The sequence below is a fragment of the Petromyzon marinus genome, chromosome 36 (assembly GCF_048934315.1).
Source record: "Petromyzon marinus isolate PM22_M1 ecotype Great Lakes invasive population chromosome 36, UKy_Petmar_22M1.pri1.0, whole genome shotgun sequence".
Taxonomy (NCBI): Eukaryota; Metazoa; Chordata; class Hyperoartia; order Petromyzontiformes; family Petromyzontidae; genus Petromyzon; species Petromyzon marinus.
The window spans coordinates 5784027-5807206 of NC_133702.1; the positions used below are offsets into that span (position 1 = coordinate 5784027).

At 49.6% G+C, this 23180-nt stretch overlaps 1 protein-coding gene across 2 annotated transcripts in view; it reads right to left on the minus strand.

Annotated features, from left to right (window-relative positions):
• Window positions 1-1301: 1301 nt before the first annotated feature.
• Window positions 1302-23180, minus strand: part of LOC116949368 (semaphorin-3D-like) — a 47085-nt gene continuing 25206 nt past the window's right edge. Inside the window, exons 10-17 of one of the 2 annotated variants that reach the window (XM_032966601.2) lie at window positions 22292-22436; window positions 20543-20765; window positions 11615-11703; window positions 8584-8625; window positions 5717-5874; window positions 4039-4106; window positions 2170-2312; window positions 1302-1911 (exon numbers count right to left, since the gene is read on the minus strand). In XM_032966601.2, the coding sequence (XP_032822492.2) occupies window positions 1417-1911; window positions 2170-2312; window positions 4039-4106; window positions 5717-5874; window positions 8584-8625; window positions 11615-11703; window positions 20543-20765; window positions 22292-22436 (1363 nt within the window). In that variant the 3' untranslated portion in view covers window positions 1302-1416. The remainder of the gene's footprint in view (window positions 1912-2169; window positions 2313-4038; window positions 4107-5716; window positions 5875-8583; window positions 8626-11614; window positions 11704-20542; window positions 20766-22291; window positions 22437-23180) is intronic. The other variant, XM_032966602.2, reaches the window with a different exon arrangement.

The following is a 23180-nucleotide window of genomic DNA, read 5'->3' on the forward strand; positions in this document are numbered from 1 at the left end:
CTGGATGATGGGCCCCTGCTCACGCCTGGTGGCTACGTGATCACACGTCACGACGTTGGTCAAGGCGGGTTGGTGAAGGCAGGGAGCACAGACGTGGACGCGATAGTACCATACAACAATGCATTTTTTTTTAATACTCTGCCCTCCACTGAATACTTGGCTCCACAGCGAGCCTGTGCTGGACGCCCATCCAATCACGATCCACGCTCAACCCTACTTAGCTTCCACAGTCTGACGAGGTCGGGGCGAATTCCACTTGATTTGATGAAAGTTGAATCGTGGTGTGACACTAGATACATATGCGAAATATCACAGTCGACGCTTGGTTGCGTTTAGAACTGCACTGATTGCAAGTACCATAACAATTATATTTGAAAACCTACCCCTTAATGAAAGTCACACCTCTAATTGTAAGCTGTGTCTAAATCTATCACGGTGGCACCTTTACTCGACGCCACACAATTATTCGATTTCCCCAATGCCAATTAAGTGACTTATAAGCAAACCTGCCTTATTCAAAAGGGGCTTCATGAACCACTCAATTTACTCAACATAGCTTCACAACCATCATTATCATCCGTTTTATTTAAATAAGCACATTCCAAGTATAGCATATCTCAAAGGTCCACGCCACTGAAGTACCATACGTAATTGGGACAAACACGATGCAAACATTCACTTTTGAACAACCCTGAAAGCATCCAGCCTTTAACCGTAAAAGTCATCTGCTTGGCCACGTCCTTGTACGCAGATATTATGTCCGAAGGTCAAGATGCCCTTCTTCCCTTAACTTTCTCAAATACCGAATACCTCTGCTCAAAAAGCATCAATGAAAAGCAAAGTTTGAAAAATGCCATGCATCTGGAAAAAATGGAGAAGCCTTGTTCGGCGCTAAGAAAGCTCTTGGTTGTGGCGAACATCCTACTCGACGGGAACAGTGATGCGATTGTTCAAATGCTGGACATAGAGATGCGGTTCTGTCGGTTTGTAACGCCGCGTGAAAATATTTTAGCGCTGCGATCGTTAACAAACTTGGCCTTATGACTGAAAACATTTCAATGAGCTAACGTTTTTAGGGCAATTGGCTATTCCTGACTGTGGAGCACGGACCAAGATGGGGCAGAACATAGCCGGAGCCACCGTTTTCACGGTGCCGTGCCTGACATACCCAACCCCCGGGGCGGCGTGCGTTTTGCAACCTGCGGCGCGTGCAACACCACTGCCCGCGCGGCCCTTCCGATTTTCGATTGCTGTTCGCCTACTTCCGAATCTCTGAACAGAAACACCCCCCATCCCCCCCCCCGCCCCACCACGTGCAATAACAACGACGGTTAAGGAACATCGCGAACTTTACATACGAATACATCGGGCGAGGCGGCGGCGGTGGCCGCAGAGCGAGCCGAGCGAACGCGCCAGCTAGCGCCCCGTCCGGGCCCCCACGTCGGCGGCGCCCTGCCGCCCCGTGCCCGGGTGGCGGCGCATGCGGCCACGCCCGCTGTCCTGCGGGTGCTTCCACTTGCCGGCCACCGACGCGCCGCGGAAGCGCGGCTTGGGCCTCTTGAGCCACAGCTGCTCGCACAGCTCCTCCACGCCTCCGTCCGGCAGCGGGCGCAGGTACGCGTCCTTGCGCGGCGCGGCGGGGAACGCGGGCGGCAGGGAGGGCGGGAGGCCTGCGGCGGCGTTTGGGGGGCGGCGCCGGTCGTCGTCGGCCGCCCCCCGCGGGGGGCCCCGCGCGGCCGCCCCGTCGGCGCGGAGGCCCTCGCCGGGCACCACGTGCAGGGCGACGCGCGACACCTCGCGGCTGTAGGCGTTCTCGCGCGCGCGGCACCGGTACACGCCGGCGTCGCCGCGGTGGAGGTCGCGCACGAGCAGGCCCTGGGCCGTCTGCACGATGCGCTCGTCCGTTTTCAGCTGTGGGCGGTGGTGGAGTGGGGGGGGGGGGGGAGAAGTAGAGTTCGTGCCAAGAGAATTTGACGCAGGGAGTTAGGGAAGTGGGGTCGAGTGAAACAAATGTCACGGCGGGAGGGGATCAGTGGTGCCATGAGGAGGAAGCAAACCAAGCAATGGGGCCAGAAACGGTATTGGTTAATGGTGCAGTGGATGCACGGCTGATTTTTCATTCGTAGCGGCACAGCGTTTAGTTTTTGGCGAAAGGCAAAAGGTGCTCACCTCCTGTGGTGGGTCTTTTTTCGAGTGCTGCACATACCAAGAGAGGGCGGCAAGCCGGGACGGGGGCACGCACTCCAGGAAGGTGGCGTTGCCCTCCACCCCAAATAGAACCTTCTCCTCCGACTCCTCAAACTCGCCGCCTGCTGCAAAAAAAACCACGCACGTCGCAAAATCACGCTGCTCCGTGGGTATCTAAGGTTATAGAGCACGCGGTTGACTACCCAACCATGGGTCGGTTTACTTGTGCAATGACGACCTTGTCACGTTTGTTTTGAGATGGTTTCATTATCGTAGAGACACGTTCACTCGAACAGGCGGAGACCCCCACTGCAACAGCCCCGAGTCTCCCGCGCATCTCCCCCTTATAATAGGGTCCGAGGCCACGCCCACATTACCGAACCTTCTCGCTGGTTCTAGACGCTCGCTCCACCGGCAGACTCCACCGTCCCTCTTCCGTCACCTGGCCACGCTCCCTTCTCGATCATTCCCGTAGCCACCAGTCCCTTCGCACTGCAAGCTGACACCCCTGTCATTAACTCCCGTGGCCACTAGTCAACTCACACCGCAGTTTGACCCTACTGTCATTACACTTGCATTGCTCGATTTTTCAACACGAGCACACTCGCTGCATAAACCGCAAAGTATTAAATTGCTTAGAAGCACAGCATATGGCCACCAGCGAACCTATGGATGTTCATGCAAAACGAGATTTGCATTCATATGGCGGTGCTTAAATAGCTCAGCAAACTCAAAGTGCCTCATATTTCATCTCTAACAATGGAAGGGCACCACCGCCCTCCAAGCGGCAGCTGTCCCTGTGTGGCACAAAGTGACTCGACATCTGCCTGCAAGTTTCGGGATTAGTCTTGCCAGTGTTTCTTTTTTCGTAACAAAAAAAAAATCCACATCCTCACTCACACATTGCAGCATTCTGACGTTCTGGCAGTAGTTCGTAGGGGCATTGACGGTAGGGGAGGAGCTGGCCGGTCATTGCCCTTCTGGGTTCAGGTGATGAAAGACTGGTCTAAGGTTCAGGTATTTAAGGCCGGTCTAAGGTTTAGGAAAGGACCCCGTGTTTAGTCTGCCAGCGTTGATTTATTTATTCCAGCGTGTGCGTCTTGCATACAGAGCCAGGCAGCAGGCTGCATCATTTGATGATGCATTTGATGATGCATTTGATGATGCATTTGATGATGCAGCCTCCTCAAGCTTGGCTCCGCAGATGGTTCTACCGAGTTTTAGCAAAAACTTAGCAAATTGGGACCGTGACGCCGGCACACAATGGCCTCCTCGTTTCGAATGACGTCATCGTTCCCTTTAACGATGACGTCATTCATCGTTAAGGATAACGATGAAGCTGACGGCGTGTATTTATGTTTGATGTAATAACCAGAGCGGCTTGCCGGATTTGAATCACGAACCTAGGTAACAAGCGGCGAACTCGCTACCGCTATGTTACTGCGAGTTTGAATCCGGCAGACCATCCTGGTTATCACCGCGGGTGTATTAACCTTCAAATATGCGCTTTCTGCTTCAGAGTGGACAATTAAGATCCCCTCGCATCATTAGAAAAAAGAGTCGACCGTTATGGGCCAGTGTCAGGGTCCAAATTTGCCAAATTCGAAAAATCACCCACAAAATACTCAATTGGGATCACACACACACGCGGCAGCAGCAGCAGCAGCAGCACCAACATCGCCCCCTTCATGCGAAACCACTGAGGGCTGTTTCTGTGCAACACAGCGCCTCCGTGATGACAGCCTGTAGACCGTGAAGAATTGCGCAAACACCGAACGTACGACATTACTGCTCGATTACAAACGGTGGCAGTGGGGGGGGCGCATGGGGAGGTGCGAGGTGGACACCCACCGTGCGTGTCCCAGCAGTGCGTGGTCGGGTCCCCGTGCCGCACATCCTGACGGCGAGCCCTGCGCAAACTGCAGCAACAACGACAGTTGACGGCCGCTATTCACCACTCTAACCCCTTTCCCCTTCCGAGATGTCTGAATCTCGGAACGCGTGAGTGGCTCAGACGTAAAAATTTTAGTTAGAGAGGTGTAGTAGCGCCGTGGTTTTTAAAGACACTGTAATCATCGCAAAGAACAGTGGCGACACGACCTCACTCTATGATAGCTGGCGCCAAACTGTGCCACACGCCCTCCCTTTCTTCCGGTTTCGTTTGGATGATGTACACGTACGTCGTCGGAACAAAATCGGGAGAGAAACCAGTGTGTACGTCGTAACTTACACTTACGTCATCGGAACGGGAAAGTGATAAGCGGCGGTGACAGCATCAAGGTGCACTGCGCGTTTTGTAGCCACATACAGTGCACACATTTGGCCAGTGGTGTTGTAAGCGAGCAACTGCAGGGGCTGTTGCACCTTTTTTTACTTTATTTTAGGAGGGCATTTCCATCGCAGCTAGGCAACCAGAAGCAGCGGCCAAAGTCTCCGACGACTTTACAAAGCAACGAACCACTTGACGTCACGGAGACGAGCGAAAAACAACCCGCTCCGAAGACGTCGCCATCATTGGGGAACTTAACCAAATCCAGAGTGCCCCCGATCGCTGTGCTTTTTTGAGTGGCCGCAGGAGAATATCAGTGCACGTTTAAGGCCCGTGTAAAAGCCCAATAAATGTTGGTTTTTTTTTGCTCTCCTATTTTTCACAAAACACGAACCGCTTGCACTTGTGTCCGAACTGTGCAGCGTTTATACTGTATTGCGGTTATGTGCAAGTTGTGTGTTTTTGCTCCATACCCGTGCCTCCCTTGGCGTTCAAATCAATGCACAATGGTTGCCATAATTGTACGTGATTCTGATTCTGTTACAGTTGTTGCGTGGACAACAGTGACATTGAACAAAAGCATTTTGTAAACATCCCATGTGCGGTTTGTTTGACGGCCAGACGGGCCACACAAGTGAGACAGTCAGGTGGTCAATGCCAGAGAAACAATGAGACAGCCAGACAGAATAGGCATTTTGACGGTAAGACGGACAGTCTGAAAGACAGACCGCCAGGCAGAGGGTAAAACAGCCAGAGAGCAAGGCAGCAAGACAGTCAGTTATTAAGGCATCCAGATAATCGTGCAGGCAGCAAGACCTCTGGCCATGAAGGCAGTAAACAAGGCAGCAGTCGCGTAGTGACTCCATCATCAGCTCAAGGGGTGCGGTAATCGGTCAGGTGGATGCCCCAATATTTGATTTGAATTAAATTAAAATAAAACGTGGAATATAAATGAATGCATTTCATAATTAAATTAAAACGCATTTTAAATAAGTGTTTTGTTCTTTTACACTGTTGTCGTTGAAAACAAATCTCGTGGTGGTTGTCAAGGGGGCCCCAACTCGTAACTTTGGCCCCACGCTCGTTACGCTACTGCAAGACGGGCAGGCAGCAGCGCCTGTAGGCATAGTGGCAGGCTGGCAGACAGGCAGGCAGGCAGGCAAGGAGTAGGGCCTGTAGGCATACAAGCAGGCAGCAGGGCCTGTAGGCATAGTGGCAGGCTGGCAGTTAGGCGGGCGGGCGTGCGAGTGCCCGGCACACCTCTTGTTGGAGGGGAAGTATCGCGAGCAGGCGGTGCCGTCCCAGGCGCAGTACGGGTCGCGCGAGAGGCAGCACTCGGCGCACGCCTTCCCGTAGACGTGGCACCGCTGGAAGGAGAGCTGCACCAGCCCCTCCTGCAGGCCCACGAGCAACTGTTGCTGTAGTGAGAAAGAGAGAGAGATGCGGCGCACGAGCGTGCAGTTAGAATTGTTTGCACGTAGTTGTGCATTAGGGGTGGAACAACGCCATCGATTCATTGACTCATTATCACTATGCTCCAGAACCCGGTTTAATCTCAGGCTGATGTCTGGGTTTGATCCCAGGATTTATGTGGTGAAAGCTCAGCGCCCTGACTTTCTGAACCACCGGGCAACTTCAAATGTCAATTGTTGAAGCTCACGATACATGCGTTGAACCACACGTGTAATGGTCAGAGGTTTCGATGTGTGTGTGTTTCGTGCGATGGGTTTACGTGACCATACCTGTCAACCCCTTATCAGTGCCCTACGTATTACAGGCCAATTCAGACCTTACTGGTCACCCCGTGCCCCTTATAAATCTCAACGTTCGTCCTACAAAGTCCCATCGCAAATGTCTGTATGCCATATGGAGCTGAAAATTTAATTTCCCTGTACAAGAATACAGGTAAACCGTATGGGTTGACATGTATGTAGTAGTGTATATTAGTGTAGTGTATAGTTGTGTAGTGTTTAGTAGCGTACCTTTAAATCCCTTATCAGTGCCTACCTTATTACGACAGATCAATTCAGACCTTATTGGTCACCAGTGCCCTTTAAAAAATCAATGTTCATCCTACAAAGTGCCATTGAAACAAAGTGCCCGTATTGAAACGGCTGTCCGCCGTATGGAGTTAAAAACAAAATTTCCCTGTACAAGAACACGGGGATAGAACCGTGTGGGTTGACAGGGTACGCATGACTCCCACAGCCACTGGTGGCGACTCCCATTAACGGCGACGTTAGAAACGTGATTTAAATCCTCTATTGAATCGGGAACCTTTGAATCACGACAATTAATTGAAACCTTTAATGTGCGCGTAAAGTAATTCAATCTTATGAAGTTTCATTCCATGAAATGAAGTGGCGAGCAAATTGAAGAGCATATTGCATGGAAAACGATGACTCCTACATCATACATTTAAACATATCCTATTTTGTTTATAATATCTTACCATTATTATTCCACTGCATACCAAATGTGTAACAGTAACTATGTTTTCTTCAGTATAAACCTTCATGATTGTCAACATTGGCTTTTTCTGCTCATATTCAGCTTAATTCATCAATTGCTGTATTTAAAATAGTTTATATATCTCTCACGTTTTATATCAGTAGCAGGCGTGGGAGACATCCTGAACAGATCTTCCAAATGTTTGTTCCGAGTGATTTACGATCGTACCCAATCACACAAGAAGGCCTCATATATGTTTTGACATCATCGTGCGAAAACATTCTAACGGCGGATCAGCTAAACCGATGGATGCGAAGTGGCTCGCCCATCTCGACATTCGGGGATATTTTGGCGACGTGTTGACTGTGGCAGGAGGGTGAAACATTTCGGTAAAACCTCCTTGAACATGAGCCCATGAGATTTTCAAAAGACATAAGCGTGCGGATTCGTACATACGCCAGACCAAGCGTACAAGACCCCCCCCCCTCCCTACCCCCGGAGGATCTAAAATACTACAGAGCGCATATGCTACACGTTTTCTCTTCTTCTTCTTCCAAAGAACATAACCGCTGCTTAAAAGTGTAAAGAAGTATATGCTATTGTCATCTCAGTGGTTTAGTCGGTTTTTTGTTGTTGCCACAGCCAACTATGATCTGTAGAGTATACATATTTTTTCCATTACGTTTTATATACAATAATGATAAATCTTGGCGGTCTATTAGTCTGGCAACCCAGCGCAAGTTTTCGAAACAGTGCCCTCAATTAATGAGAAATAAACACGAAAACAATCACGGTATGTGAGTTGAGGCTCTGTTTCTTTCTTCTGCGCTTGTTTTTACCGAGCCGTTTTTTTTTCCCCCTACCTCGCTCGACCGCCGAATCCATCATATTTTCCCTTTGATTGCGTAAACAGATTCAGCGATGTTTAAAAAGTTGCCAAGAGCTGGGTTTTGGCAGCAGCGTTTGATTGCATGGGGAAAACACGTGTTAGGCCGAAACCGTGAAGCGACGCATGCCCCCCTTGCCGAACGTGAAACTTAGCGCAGTAACGTTCAGATCTCCTCGCGGTGCACACCCACGTCGTGAACAGCTCCAGGATACTAACGCCATGTTAATGGAGCGGATTCAAATTCAGATTGAGATCGCAGTGTGCGTGTGTTCCATTCCCACTCACGGCCAACACTCAGCGACGATTATCTGAACCGGTAATGGGCATCCCCTAGGTCGACTCAGCCTCAAATGAGTACCTGACGCGATGTGTAAACATCGCCACGAGGGAGACAAAGGTGGTGGGGCGTGTTGCCGGTAACCCACCCCCCTCCTGTGCCTTACAGGCCTTCATAGGTGCTCGCTAACAGTCTGTCAAGCCTATATGGGGGATCTTCGTCTTTGCCTTGTATGCAAACTGTGTTGACTGCTTAGTACGTCAAGTTTGGATACGTTTAACAATCATCAGGCTTGTGCAGTGTGGAACGAGTTAATTTGTATTTGAATGGGAGTAAATTGATAAATACGGAGAGACGGAGTGTGGTGGCGGGGGCTGGCGAGGACTGGACTTTGCGAAACTCTGAAACCAGGACAATCGAACAGCACGGAGAGAGAGCGTGCCAATCGTTAATGACGTGAACGTTTCAATAACCGCACACTCAGTGCATGGCAGCGGAACGCGCCGTTACCCTTTTTGGAGATATCACCATGGACAGCACCGGAGAAGGCTCCTGTTGAGAAATGGAAGAAAATATTTTTTATAATTATTTTTAATGTTTCGAAAAGCGTCGTGCATGCAAAATTGCGTTTCACAACGCTGTACGAGAGAGCAAAGTAATACAATTAAGAAATACAAATTTTGCATTTCACAATTTCACAAGACATAGCACACCCAATTTAATGCTGCTGTGAACAATGTTTTAAATGAGATGCAAATACAGGAAAGGACATATTCATATACTAAATGTACATAGCATTAATTCAGCATTCCTCACTGATGGAGCAACACCGTAGTCCTACTTTAGCCATGTAAGCCACACGGTTTATTTTTAGAAAAGGTTCTAAATCGGCACACGGTAAAAAAAAAACCTCACCAATTTCGTGATTAACGCTGCCGTTAAACGTAAATATTAGCAATAGGCTGACGTTATGGGCAAGATCTATTCCTCGGGGATGTTTGGACAATTGGCCAATTCCTTAATGCAGGAGTTTTCCAATTCCATCATGATTGATTCCTTTATGGGGGCTTGCCAATACCTTAATGGCCAAATCCTTAACACAGACCGTGCCAATTCATTAAGAAGCTCTCCAATCCCTTCATGGCCGAGGCCGTTAACCAGGGGGGTTTCACTCGTTATACAGTCGATGGGCCCATGAGACCAGACCCCGCTCGGGTTGTGAGGTGCGGCTGTAGTGTGAGAGTCGTGGCAATGATTGTACCCAGCAAAGCCTCACTGAATCTCAAGGCTCTTTTTATTTTCAGGTGGGTTCCTCCGTTGGGTTGTCCTTCCACAATTATCGAGTGTTTGGTTTCACGTGGGACGCCCAGAGACAACCCCCGCACGCGACGGGGGTGACATTCAGGACCGGAATCTCGTAGCCACCTCGCAGTCCCACGTCCGCAGCGAACGGAGCAGCGCTGTCGAGTCGCTCACCCCAGACCTCAACCAGGCTTTCATCGGCTTGGCTTCCGACAATGTCGGCGAGGCACGCTTAGTGGGGTGTCTGAGGATGACGACGCATCCTGCAAACGACGAAGCTGCTGCCCGGCTCGGCGAAACCCACACCACCACTTGGGGGGGGGGGGGCGGTGGCGGTGGTGCCCTTTGAATGCTCCGAGGTGGCCGTACTCCTGCGCTGCATGCCGCGCGCGAATTAGCGGTGCACAATGCACACGGCGCGTGCTCCAGTGTTGCCGTGAAACAGGCGAGGCAAAATAATAAACGGAGCCACTGCTCAGTAGGAGATGCGAGCTAACCCCAACATCCACTTGCACTTCAGTGAAAACGGAAATAAACGGCGATCAAGATTAAAACACAGACACGTGGCATTTGCGATCATTTTAAAGCCGGAAAATGTTTTTTTTTTTTAATACTCGCTCTGGGATAGGCATTTTCATTTCTCGCTGTAAAGTAACAAGTATTCCATCGCCCTCACTCCTGGATAATGACCAAACGTAAGATTACACACACGCGCCGTTTGCTAGGCGGTTAAATGTTATTATTTTGTGAACGATCCAGGAGCGTAGTCTGAAACTAAATACCCCCTGACACAGCAAGTGGTAAAGATATGCAGACACATATATGTATAGGTGTATATATATAAACGAATGTTTTCACGATGGCTCAGAATTGGCATGAACCCAAGCCCTGGCATCGTTAAAGAAACCGCATGAACGTTGCTCTCTCCCATTAGAGTATCTGTCTTTAACTTGAAGACATTTCTCTAAATGCCACGAGTTATAAAAATTAAATAATATCGTCGTGTTTTTTCCCCTTCTCGTTCTTGTGTTGTTCTCCGTAATAATTGATCCTCGTTGGCAGAAGGCCTCGTGTAACCGGTGCTGGAAAAATGGTTCGAGTAAGAAGAGGCTTTTTTTCCCCCCCTTCGCCGACAGGAGGTCAAAGTGAAATTCCACGGAGCTGGCGAGACGGCACCAGTAGCCAGAACTTTCGCTATTAAAACCATTTTTGCTCAGAGTTGACAGTTCAGTTATATCCAGGAGCCTGGTAATTAAAAAAAATAGTGCACCGTCTGTGTTCAAGTGGGATGCGTGGCTTTTGCCACGTGCTGTTCGGCAAAAGCCGTTTGGAAGCTCTCCCCGCAATGTGAAAGCGAAACTCAAGAATGCCAGGCGGGTAAAAAAAACACGCGGTGCAAACAAGAAATCGCATCAGAAAGCTCTACAGCACAACCGCGGAAAGCTACCCAGTAATAACAATAATTATAATACCCAGAAGAAGTACTAATTATTTTAAACGATTATAAATTGTTGATTTGTGGATGCTGGATTCATAGTGCGAGTACCACTTCTTTATTTTGTTACCTTCCACAAGAGTATTACACTTTTTGCTTTAAATGCCACGTCATAGGTTAAAGCTATTTATACGTGGAACTTTCACTTGAGCAGACGGTAAGTTTTCAAATTCTGAAAAGTCAATTCCACTTTGTACGCACATGGGGCACACCCTCAAACATGCCCCGCAAAGCGTGTTTGGCACGTGCCAATGAACCGCACGTTTTTCGTTTTTAAGTCTAGAGTTGGAATATGAGCAAAATTAAGTGGGGGTGAAAAAGTGAATGTTAACAGACGTCATTGGTGACGAGGCTGAGGCCATCAGCTCACTACATTGGAGAACCAGGTGTAAGCATCGCAAGCAACCACTCAGAGTTGCATGCGAGTTCTCAGCCATGTCCACGCGTTCATATTCTCACTCAATGTAATTCCCTGATAGCCACCTGGCCTCCCCCTTCTCAAATTGCAAAACGTCAATGACGGCCCCCACATAATGAGGAACATCCAGGCTTCTGCTGATAGCAAGATAATCTGAATCTCAATGGGCCCCCGTCTGGGTAGATGGCATGTCAGTGGTGGAGTGGATTCCGCGAGGAGGTGGAACGCAAGGAGTGGCGGATGGGTGGTGGGGGGTTGAGAATGGGCAGGTCCAGCACAGACTCCGTTCACTGACGCTCTTCTCTCCACCAAGCGGCAGCACAGACCTTGGCGAGGCTCAACTCCTCAAGGATGACGTCCTCCATCGCCAGGTTCTTGGTAGGAATGGTGATCACCTTCAGGACGCTGCCCACACCTGCAATGCATTTTTTTAAATTATCATCACAATTACTGTAATCACGCGCTGACGTTGTACAGCATGGAGAGAAACTATTGCCACCCAATTTTGATTTGAACCTTTCGTGACTGCAGGAATCCATACTCTTTGGTTCTTTTGGTAAAGTCACGTGGGTAGAAAAAATAATAGATCACGACGTTTCGATCGCCACACAAGCAATCGTCCACGTGTCTTTACCGAAAGAACCAAAGAGTATTACTACCCAGAATGCAGATTTGAGTTCACCCATGTGCAGCTGTGCGGTCGGAACGTGCGACAACATTGTACCCTGTACTGTGTGCGCTGCTCGGCAGGCTGCTGTCCTTTTGCGGCTTCGCTTTGTGCGCATTTTCTATTTTTTTGGAACGCATCCACCGCACAACGCGAGGGGGAAACCTTCATTGGGTGACGCGGCGCGTGACGCGATACGCCTGCGGCGCCGACGAAACGATGCTTTCAAAGACACCGAGCCGAAAGATGCAGTGGCTTCAGGCGAAACCACGTGGCCTTACTCCGGTGTTGTTTAATCATCCCGCGCGGCACTGCCTTTGGAGGAGAGTCATCACGTGATCAGCAGATGCTTTCCCCCCGTAATGTATTCCAGAAGAGGAAAAAAACTATTGCCGTGTGACTAGCGAACGATTTGTATCTGACAGGCGTCCGGCAGACCTTACGAAGGCGCTGCCCAATAAAAGTCCTTCTGATTAAACCTCGACTCTTCTTGGCGCCCGTACGCTATGAAAGGAATCCCGACACGGGAGAGCATGCTTCTTGTACTCTTCACCAACAGGAGTGATCACGGGCCAAATATGCGACGCATCTCTTCCAATAACTATTCAGTTACAAGTTGAAACAAACCTGCAAAACTATTCTAATAGTTTTCGACAACCGCTCGCCATCGCCTCTCCGTCCCCCTAACCCCCTGCAGCATAACAAAAGGCGGCTTAACTTAGCCCCCCCCCACGGCCCTTCCTGGCTCCCCCCCCCCTTAACCTGTATATAATCTCGGGTATCTTAGAGCTCTCTTCACTTGATACAGCTATTTTGCTGTGACCGTCTCCACCTGAAGACGGAAGCTTGGTGTTGCCTCCGAAACGTCGTGATTTAATTGAGTTGTTTTCATTTATTTTATTTTACCTACGTGACTTTACCGAAAAAAATCAAAGAGTGTGAACCCTTGCAGTCACGAAAGCTTCAAATCTAGAATATTATAATAGTGTAATACGTGGAGCTAATGGAGCTCGGGGACCTTTAAACCTATTCACGAGCCTAAGCGTTCAAACACAGCGTGGTGCGGTGAAACCTCTCGGAGCCAGAACTCGTCGAGAGAGCGCGAAGTCACCGGGAGCAGAGCGCGCGGTGAGACCGACGCGATCGGTGAACCCGGGCAATTTAATTTACTTTTTGACAATTAACGTCCGAACACGAGAGAGCACGAGGTCACCACGAGCCTACGACGCGGTCGACTGATGAGCATACCGATCGGTGAACCCGTGTCCTTGGGCGTGTCAGTCTATACCATGCGTGCTGCTACTGATGACCTTGCACTCGTGGTTGTACGTACGTTGAACTTCTTTCGCACCGTGCGTAGCCAACCGTGCTAAATCCGTTGGCATGACGAGCATACCAAGTGGTGAACTCGTGTCCCTCCTGTGTCAAGTACTTTCACCCATCGTCAGAGATAATCACGCCAATCGAGTACCCACAGAAGCCTCGAGAGGCATCAGAGGCGCCGTCAGGAGGGTCCTGATATCGGGATATTTTGGACGGACGTTTTCTTTCCGCAGGTTTATTGTCATCAACGTCTTAATTAACCGACGGGGGGGAGGGGGGGTGGGGGAGCAGCAGCGCTGTGGTGAGCGCTCTCCGTTACATGAACCTGGCGAGTTAGAATCCTGCCCATGGCTAACAACAGCGGCGAGTGATGTCTGAATTAGTAAGAGTGATATTGAATTCTTAAGCAAGCTGTCACTTTACCAACCCGCACTGGGCCACAAATGTGAAATGTCACCCCACAAGCCCCATTGATGACACAGCATGGGCAGCCCTTTGTCCTGAAATGAATTGGCGAAGGGGTTGTTAAGTGGTATTAATAAGCAATACAAGTTGCCCGATCACACAAGAGGAACTCATCTTTCAATGCCCCCGAATGAGCTACAGAACACCCCCATGTAAGCGGGAAAAGTTAATGAATAAATGTCCGTTCCACTCACAGTCACGCGCCTCTCGCATGCCAGCGCTAAGAGGGGTTCCACTGGCGCACGTGTTTCCAGTAACGCGTTGGGAGTCTGCCTCGTCGAAGAGAGGAATTCAAGAACGAGGCCAACAAGGTTCTTGTGTTCACGTACGCTCGCTCGCGTCATGGCACCGCCCGGGCCATGCAATTGGGGGGCTACCTTCCCCCCCCCCACCACCACCACACCTCACCACCCCGAGTGGCGGAACATGAGCGAGATGCTCAGCCGCTGCCTCTGTTACCTTGCGGGAGACAAAACAAGCGTCGACCCAGGGCAAAATGTTGTGCACCCATTCAATGGTCTTTGTCACGTTCGCTTCGGCAAATGGCCAACGCTGTATAGCGATTTCCCATAATTTGTCTGTTTCGCTCTTTGAAATATTTGGAGATCCGCCGTCGGACGAAGCCCTCCCCGTGACTGACACGTCGTTTAGAGCAGACCGTTTCACAAACGCCGAAATGAGTTGGTATGTGGTTCTTGAAATTACTCACCACTGCTTTTATGTAGCCGTAGCCAGAAATCAAACTCGGGTCGGCAGGTTCACAGTGCGGTGCGCTAACCGCGTATCTATTTATACATGCTGACTCGTATGTTTGTGGAAAATTGCGCGTAACTTTTCACCACCACCGTAATGTAATGAATTGTCACAATTCAGAGCCACAATTTCATTCTGTATATATATTTTTTATCATCTGGTTCATGGTGTTCTACTTTGTGTTAACCGCCTTTGTTGTGTCTCGCTCGTTCTGCCTCCTTTATACTGCCTGTCCAATTCTAGATTTAAAGCTTTCGTGACTGCAAGGATCCATACTCTTTGGTTCTATTGGGTAAAGTCACGTAGGTAAATAATAAAACAACAATAATCACGACGTTTCGCCCACAACACAAGCGGCCTTCATCAGGTGAAGGGACGAGCCTGTCTGGAGGACAGCGCTGGAGTGGAAGAAGCCACGCTTAGATCACGACATTTAAGCTGTGTGAGAGGAAGAAGAAGAAGACCACGGGCTTTGACAATTTTGACTCGCTCCGTCTCTCTCTCTCGTTTGATTTTTTTACGTCGTTTGTTTCATTAGCCAACGTGCAACATCAACACGAATTTTTTTTAACTTTGATTCCTACGTCCACGATTCAACGACGTGCATTGTAAGCGTAAGAATCTATTTCACGCAATGAATTGCTACGTGCCTAGGGGTTGCGATTCCTCATCATGTGTTTTATAAGGGCACACGTGTGTACATGCACATCCTTTTAGTCCGCGCGCTCCTAGATGAGCGCCTCGCCACGCCATGTGGGTCACGTCTGTTCGTGAAGAAACCTCACCACGGAGGTCAGTGCGGGTTTTGGTTGAGGTTCGAGAGCATTGACTGCGGGAACATAGCACAGTAACAATGATGGACTTTGCGGCGCTCTCCACAACGAAGACTTGAGGCAGCCTGTGACAATATTATTGATATCGATAACTCCGTTATTGATATTGTCGGGGTGATTCGCTCGAAGGGCGTCGCGTGCCGCCCGACACACTCGCGCTCAGCGCCTGGCGCTCACGGGGGTGCTAGCGAGAACGAGCGCCGTGATGTTTTGGCGAACGGATGCCGTAACAGCGAGGCCGATTATGTGAAATTACGGAAACCACACGAGGCCCTGCACGGCTTTAAGTATCAAACGGCCTCCGTTGAATGCTAATGTTTTGATAGCTGTGCGGTCGCTGTTTTCAATAATGCTTTTCCTAATTAGTAACACGCCAACAAGGGTCGAGGTAATAGTTGTGAAACAACAACAACAACAACAACGTTGCATCAGAAACGCTTGCTGCATTCGCCTTAGATCTGTATTTGTTGTTGTTGTTTTTTACCCTTTCCTGCTTCTCTTACGAGGTGTTCTTCTAGCTCAATATCAACGAGACACGAACACAGGTAAACCACAAGCCTTGTGCAATATGCACGAGAACCCTAAAGCGATAAGATAGTGGGTGGTTCAGTGGAGATTTTGCTTTGTGGGCAGGGGTCTATAAATGTATATATCGATATGTTCATTGTCTTTCAAAAGAAATGCATAATATTGTATATACATATCAGAATCAGAATATTTTTTTTATACTGGAAAAATCCGATGTGCTATAAAGCTCTTTTTCACAGATGTCCAGTAAATATATACTTTCCCTCTTCGTTAGATCCTACTTTGTTGTACAGTGTGTTGAGATTGGTTTTAACTTATACGCGACATAAATCCACGATTCATTGTATCGTATCTCCAACAAAGTAATGGCAACTTGTAGTTTTGTAATAATGCCAGGTGTATGAGGCACGAAAAGCCTCGCCGCAAAAGGGAGCCTCAGCGAGCCTTCAAGGCTCTTTGTATCACGAAGGGGGTGGGGGGGGCGTGTGCATTGGAATGTTTGGCCAGTTCCATTGAGAAGACATGAGGCGTGTGGGGGGGGGGGGGTGGCTGGAGACAACCGTGAGTGGGGGGGAAGCCGAGAGAGAGAGGGTGGTGACAACTCAGCGCCACCAACTCCACGCCGCTTGGCATTTGTGAAATAAATAAAAACACCGCCCCCCCCCCCCCACCTAAAAAAACAGATGACGAAATAAAAATGGTTTTGTTCCCTGCAATGGCTCATCTTTACAGCGGATAGATCTCGCGTAGTGCCTGTAACGTAGCCGATGATGTAATAATGCTTCCTCTTTAGGGAATACTAGGGCACTTTACACATTTTGTTATTATTATTACTAAGCTAATCCCTCCACAAATTCCGAGATGGAGCGAATTTACGGCGATTTGGTCAAGGAGTTGCACAAAAGAGAAATACACAGATACAATTTGGATTGAAATAAACATAATATTTCTACAACTCCAGAGCCAAGTCCTGTTCTCTGGTTATTGTTCGTTTTTATTGTAGCACCCTGTGGGATGAGAGTGTTGGCATTCCTAACCTCCTCTGCCATTATCAAGCGCCTACTTCGCAGACACGAGGCAGGAGATGGGGCTGGTGCTTGCCCATTACTGTGGCGGTAATCTCGTTGATGTTTTAACGTCAGTGTCTCGGACACAACACAGATAACCATCTCTTAAAATGCAGCCTCTTACCTTAATTAAGAGCCTTCACTTTAACAAAAAAAAGTTTGAAAGAACATTTCAGAAAACTGGCAAAAACACGTTCTTTCGTGAAAAAAAAACTCACTTCCAGGATGTTAGCAAACCCCGCAAACATTTACCACCCTGGGTTATTTGAGGCTGTGAGCTCCGCCGCCGCCGTGATGAATGAATTATTGTTGCAAACGAAATGTGTTTCAGATTGCAAGTGTGTGTTTTTTCTTCTCGCAATGTTTTCATTTCAAATTATTATACCTACGCCACCTCCGCGGGGCGGCGGGCAAGGAAGGGGGGGGTGTTCGTGAGGGTTCCTAAAAGGGCGACCGAGCTGAACTGAAGTCCGCTCCGAGTGTGCGGCGCATCTTGCTCCAATTCTGCACGCTGCCCCCCCTGGGGTTTACAAGCGGTGTATTTCAACCCAGCGATGAGCGCATCCCCAGCTGATGATCCCAGAGCGTGGGGCTGTCCTTCAAAAGGGGGAGGAGGAGGGGGGGGTGGCGACATCGACTCAGCTGCCCGATTCCGACCCATGGCAATTACACCGCGGGGTGACTCCCTGCAACAGGAATGCCCCTCGGCGCGTGTGCCAATGTCATGGGCCAATTAGCAATTCCGTTCTCAAACCAAGGCTACACTGCGAAGCAATTTTAACACAATTGAGTTTTCGGGTATTTTTTTTCCATACTTTGGGAAAATTGCACTTTGGCACTGAGCGCACAAAGGCGAGTGACGTCACGCGGCCTTTGAAGTCCACTTTTCAGCAGACACAACGCATCGGTTATTTCCCCAAAACCAACCAAACCCCCCCCTCAACCCCAATGGTTAGACTCTTATTAATTTGCCTTGCAGAATGTGCGTCAAACGTGGACGAGCGATGGAAAAGGAGCCACTGCGGAATTGTACGCCCGGCTTATTGTGAGTCAACATGCCAAGCTGAGCACAAGAGCCTATTTGTTTTTGTCGTTGTTGCAACTTCATGGAACATTTTTTTTAAACCCTTCCCCCTCCCCCTATTCTATTCCCTCCCCCCCCCCCACTCTCCTACTTGGCTGCACAAAACACTCTCAAAACCGTCGGGCCCGCACGTTTGCACCGCAGACTTTCGGGCCGCTTTTGTTTTTGACTGGCAACCCACGGGCCGCGGAATGAATCACTCGCCCACACTCCCAGCTGCACGCCCTACCGGGACTTTCGACTCACTTCGGCCGAAGCGAAAAAGAGGAGCGGAGCACCCCGGCCAATTTGGCAGCCACGTGCCCGACGGCGTCCCGCTTCGCTCGGGAGGCAACGGACGGCGGCGCGCTGATCCGGCAACTTCCCGTTCCCGAAATGATCTGTTAATCTGATGTGTTCCTTGAGCGAGCGAGCGAGTGAGCGAGTGAGCGAGCAAAACGCGCATTCGTCAAGGTTTGTTGTTGGTGGCGCAGAACCCCGAGGCCCACGTTTTCACCGGCATCGCCTTTTGTTTGGGTGTCCCGCCCGCGGAGAGGGCGTGTCCAAGGGGTGTTCTGCGAGGAGCGCGCATTGGCTGGGGGCCGCGCGAGGGACCCCGGGGGGCCGCGCCGGCTGCGCTAGGGACGCCAGTTCCGTGAAGCGGGCTCGCGGACAAACGCTTTACCCCGGTTACGGGCTTTGAGGGCGCTGTGTCGTTTGATGCAGGCGACATGTTATTTTATCATCACGCAATGGTGGCTCCGTGATACTTTGCCAACAGGCGACATCTATCGCAGCATCGTACCGTCAAGTAAATGGCTTGGCAACTTGGCCTACCATCAACCCTGTTGCCACGTAATGAACCTGCTGAGATTTCATTTCTGCCACTACATCGCCAGCCTGGGCTAGCCTAAAATAGCATTACTGCTAACTAATATTCTTTCAACATAATTAACTTTGGTTTAACAACTGTCAACTAACTAATTTCAATTACATATATATTAAATACATGTTGTCTGTAAAATCATATTTTCTAAATATAGAATTTACACCTCTCTGTCAATTTACTGCTGTGGTTGTTTGACCATGCTTCATCTACCGAGCGGATTTAACTCCATAGCTGATGTTGACTAAGCCCCCCAGATACTCACTGAAGGTTGAGTAAGCCTAGGGGAGTCTTTGGACCGGTTCAAATATCACTCGCCAATGGTGTGAGTCGAAGCTCACACAGAAGAATGCACACACACACAGTACAAGCACACAGATGGCATTATCGGAGCAAGGACACTTCTGGTAAAATGCCACTACTTACGCATGTAGCCCTAAAGACTGTCGCGGCAAGTGCTATGGACAAGCACCTAATAATTCTGGCATGGCACGGCACGGCATACGAGGGGCTCGGCGTGGCTAGTACCACGCAGAGCCCGGTCCAATATAATTCGACAATTGCGTTAACCGTAGGTGGGAATTTCATTCAGGTCATCGGGTTCTTTGTGCACTACACGAATCACCCTCACCACCACTCACCATGACACAAACAAAGACAAAGATCCCTCGAATAGCCTTTACCAAACTTTTGGGGCAAGTGGTGTTAGCGGGCACTGATGAAGGCCGGCACGGCACACGAGGGGGTGGGTGGCCAGCACCACGGCCGGCCGCCTTTGTCTCCCCAGTGGCGATGTTTACACACCGCAACCAGGTACATGGGGTAGGCCCATGACCGATTCAAATAATCGTCACTGGTGTTGGCCGTGAGCGGGAATCGAACTCGAATCGTCAGGTTCATAGTGCAGTGTGCTAACTGCTAGACGACCGCTCCCCATAACACACACACTTACACTTACACACAGACAGACACACACACTTACACACACTTACACACAGACACACACACTTACACACAGACAGACACACACACTTACACACAGACAGACACACACACTCAGACACACATGCCCAACCACGCAGTTGGCAAAATGGTAAAGAGGGCACATTAACAGCGTCATTCTGTGCCATGAATGCACGCGCAAACGCACGCAAACACAGCAGCACGGGCAATTGGGAGTCAAACTTCCAAACGTCGCGGTGTGGTTTGAGCGTTCAGAAAGGCCGTATCCAAAATTCGTAACAAAAAAAAAAGGGTGATGTCGTTCAGGTTTTACGTTTCGTGGCCTCATGTTTGACTGATGACCTGGGCTACAGGCGAGGCTGCCCGAGTCGTGGGCACGGTTGACTGTGCAGGGCTGCACGTTGAATGGGCTTGGCCATTGTACAACTGGATGCGGCTGACAGTGTGTAGTTTCCAACTCGCCGTGTGTCCACCGTTGAGCCTCCCCGGAAAAGTTTCGTCAGCTTCACATTGTTTGTCGTTTTGTTTTCTTTCGGACACCGCAATTGGGTCCACGGTCACCGCCTCGCGTGTGGGCGATCATCTCAAGGGCCGCTTTGTTCTGCCACCCCGAGATGTCAGTGCACGGGAGGCGCGCTATGAATAACACGTGACGATGACCACGACGACGACGACGCGCGAGAGCGTGGCAAGGGGCAGTACGTACTGGTTCCCAGGAAGAGCACGTCATAGGGCCCGTCCTCGGCCTGCACGTGGTGCGCCACGATGCGCGTGAGCGCGTACTCGGCGGAGGTGAGCGTGAACACGGGGCGCCCCAGCGCCGGCGCCACCGCACGCGCCATCAGCGTGTGGCTCCGCGCGAAGTGCACCACCTCGTCGGGCAGCTCCCGCGTGCTCCGGAACGACGGGTCGTACGTGCGGCTTGGGCACTGCGCGCACGAGCAGCCAGGCACACGCGGGTGGGCGGGCGGGCGGCGGGGGCGGGCAGTCGAGCGTACGGCTCACGCGGAGTTGTTAAACGCCAAGCAAGGCTGCTACCCGGCAAACACAAATAAATCGTACTCTTTGGTTCTTTCGGTAAAGTCACGCAGTTAGAAATGAAATATCACGACGTTTCGATCGCAACACAAATAAAACAAATCACGAGCGGTGTTGCGATCGAAACGTCTATTTCTACCTACGTGACTTTACCGAAAGAACCAAAGAGTATGGATTCCTGCATTCACGAAAGCTTAAAATCAAGATTAAAAATAAATCGCCTCTCGGGTTGCTGATAATTACTGAACAAGTCGGTGATTGCTAAACAAGGCTATTGGCTTATGAATGTGCTAACCACCCAAGTAAAGGTTCGGTCAAGCAACCACCCAGCTGTGCAACCCATTGGGCCTTACCTGGTCAAAAAAGTTTATAGTTAAGTTTTTTTAATCTATCAACTCACCAACAAAGGCAGAGCTGCCAGCTATCCAAGGAATCAAGCGGGTGATGAACCAATCAGTCGTTGATTTATCAACAAGACCGTTGACTTATCAACTAGCTGACTCGAATACCAACTGTCCAATCTACCAGTAAAATCAACCAGCCTCCCATAGCACTTAATAACCAATTCAAGTAATTATCCAACTGTGCATTAATGCAGTAAAATGAGAGAGTTAATCACTATGACTGATATTTTTGTTCCAACGATTACATTTTTTTATTTTAATATGGGGACTTAGAAGGTAATTATTTTCAAGAGATCCTTTGGGAAAAAATAGGGTTATTGTAATGTTGTAGTTCATTATTGCCTAGTTTATTCTATTGCAGGATTTAATATAGTGCCTTGAATTTTATCTCGCGAACAATTCAAAAGCTCAACAAATAAATGACCGCAGAATTAATTGAAAATAAACAAAAAATTTTCTCTGCAGACTGCTCCGCCCGGAATCCTTTTAAAAAGTTTAACGGTAGGGTGTTAATCTTGTAAAAAGGTTGAATTACTTTACATGTTAAAGGCCATAAACTTCTGTGGCTTCACGAGTTTAATTACTCAAGAGCTTAATAAAAAAAACATGTTGAAACCTTTACTAAGAGCGCTGCTTTTACCAATCACGCATGGACAACCAAAGTCTGGAGCAACTACAGACAAAAGCAAAATAATAAAATACAAAAAATACTCCCCCACAACCAATGTTGACAATGGAGAGGTGGTACAGTGGTTAACGCCCTGTCCTATGAACCTGATTCACCCGAGTTCGATTCCCACCCACCGCACAGCGTCGGTGATGAGTGATACCTGAAACGCTCACTTCACCGCCACGCACTGACCAGTCAAGTGAAGCATGGTCAAACAACCCCCCATACGAACCTCCCCATGACGCATTGACACCGTAGCGCGTTGAACTTCTTTCGCTCCGTACGCAAGCCGACCGCGCCAATCGGAGGGCAAGCGAGCGGCCGGTGCGAGCCGCACACTCACCGTGCCGGGCCTCGGGTACGGAACCTTGCCTTTGTACTCCGTCCAGCCGAACTCCTGTCCCTCCTTGTGAGCAAAGGGCCCGTTGAAGACGGCTCGGACGTCCGCGGCGTGGTACACGCACACGGCCGACCCCTGGAACACGGCGCTGAGGGGGGTGCCGGCAAAGACGCGGTAGAAAATGCACAAAAACCGCCGAAACTAATCAGCGTTACGAGCGTGAAAGTACCCGTGCAGGCGCTGCTCCTCCGGCGCCGTTTTGACCTTCTCAACAAACAGTTGGGGGTCTGGAAATAAAATCCTGTACAAAGGGAATTCAAAGTAAGAGCATCAGCAAGCAGCACAGAGTGACATTCAAACTGCGGTTTGGTAGTTTTGCGTGGGCGAGGTTATTCTCATGTGCACAAATGAGTTTGTCCATCTGCAGTTTTATTCAGTGCGCACTGCAGTATCAATTTACAGAACCGTTTCGTTATTTGCCCTGAGTCTGTTTTATGTCACGCTAGATTAGGATGCTCTCTGAAGGGGAATGCGCATGGTGCAAGATCTTCCCCAGAGCCTTCAAGATCCTCCACGGACTCGACCTTGCCTTCCTCTATCCGCTCATCTCACGCCACTCCCAATCGCATGCTCTCCGCTCCACCGACTGAGGTCTGCTGTCGAAACCCCATTTCAGCATATGCTCAACCTCAGGTTGCTTCTTCTCTTCTGCTGCCCTTATTGTTCTATTATAGCCCATTAACAAGAGAATAGAGGTAAGTCTGAGCCAATGAAAAAGGGTATTTGAGGCAGGAGTGCAACTCGACGATGTGATACTGTCAGGACAGATCTTGGAAGTCCGCTGAGTGACTACCGTACAGTGGCTGTGGGATCTAGCGGAGGGCAGGATTTG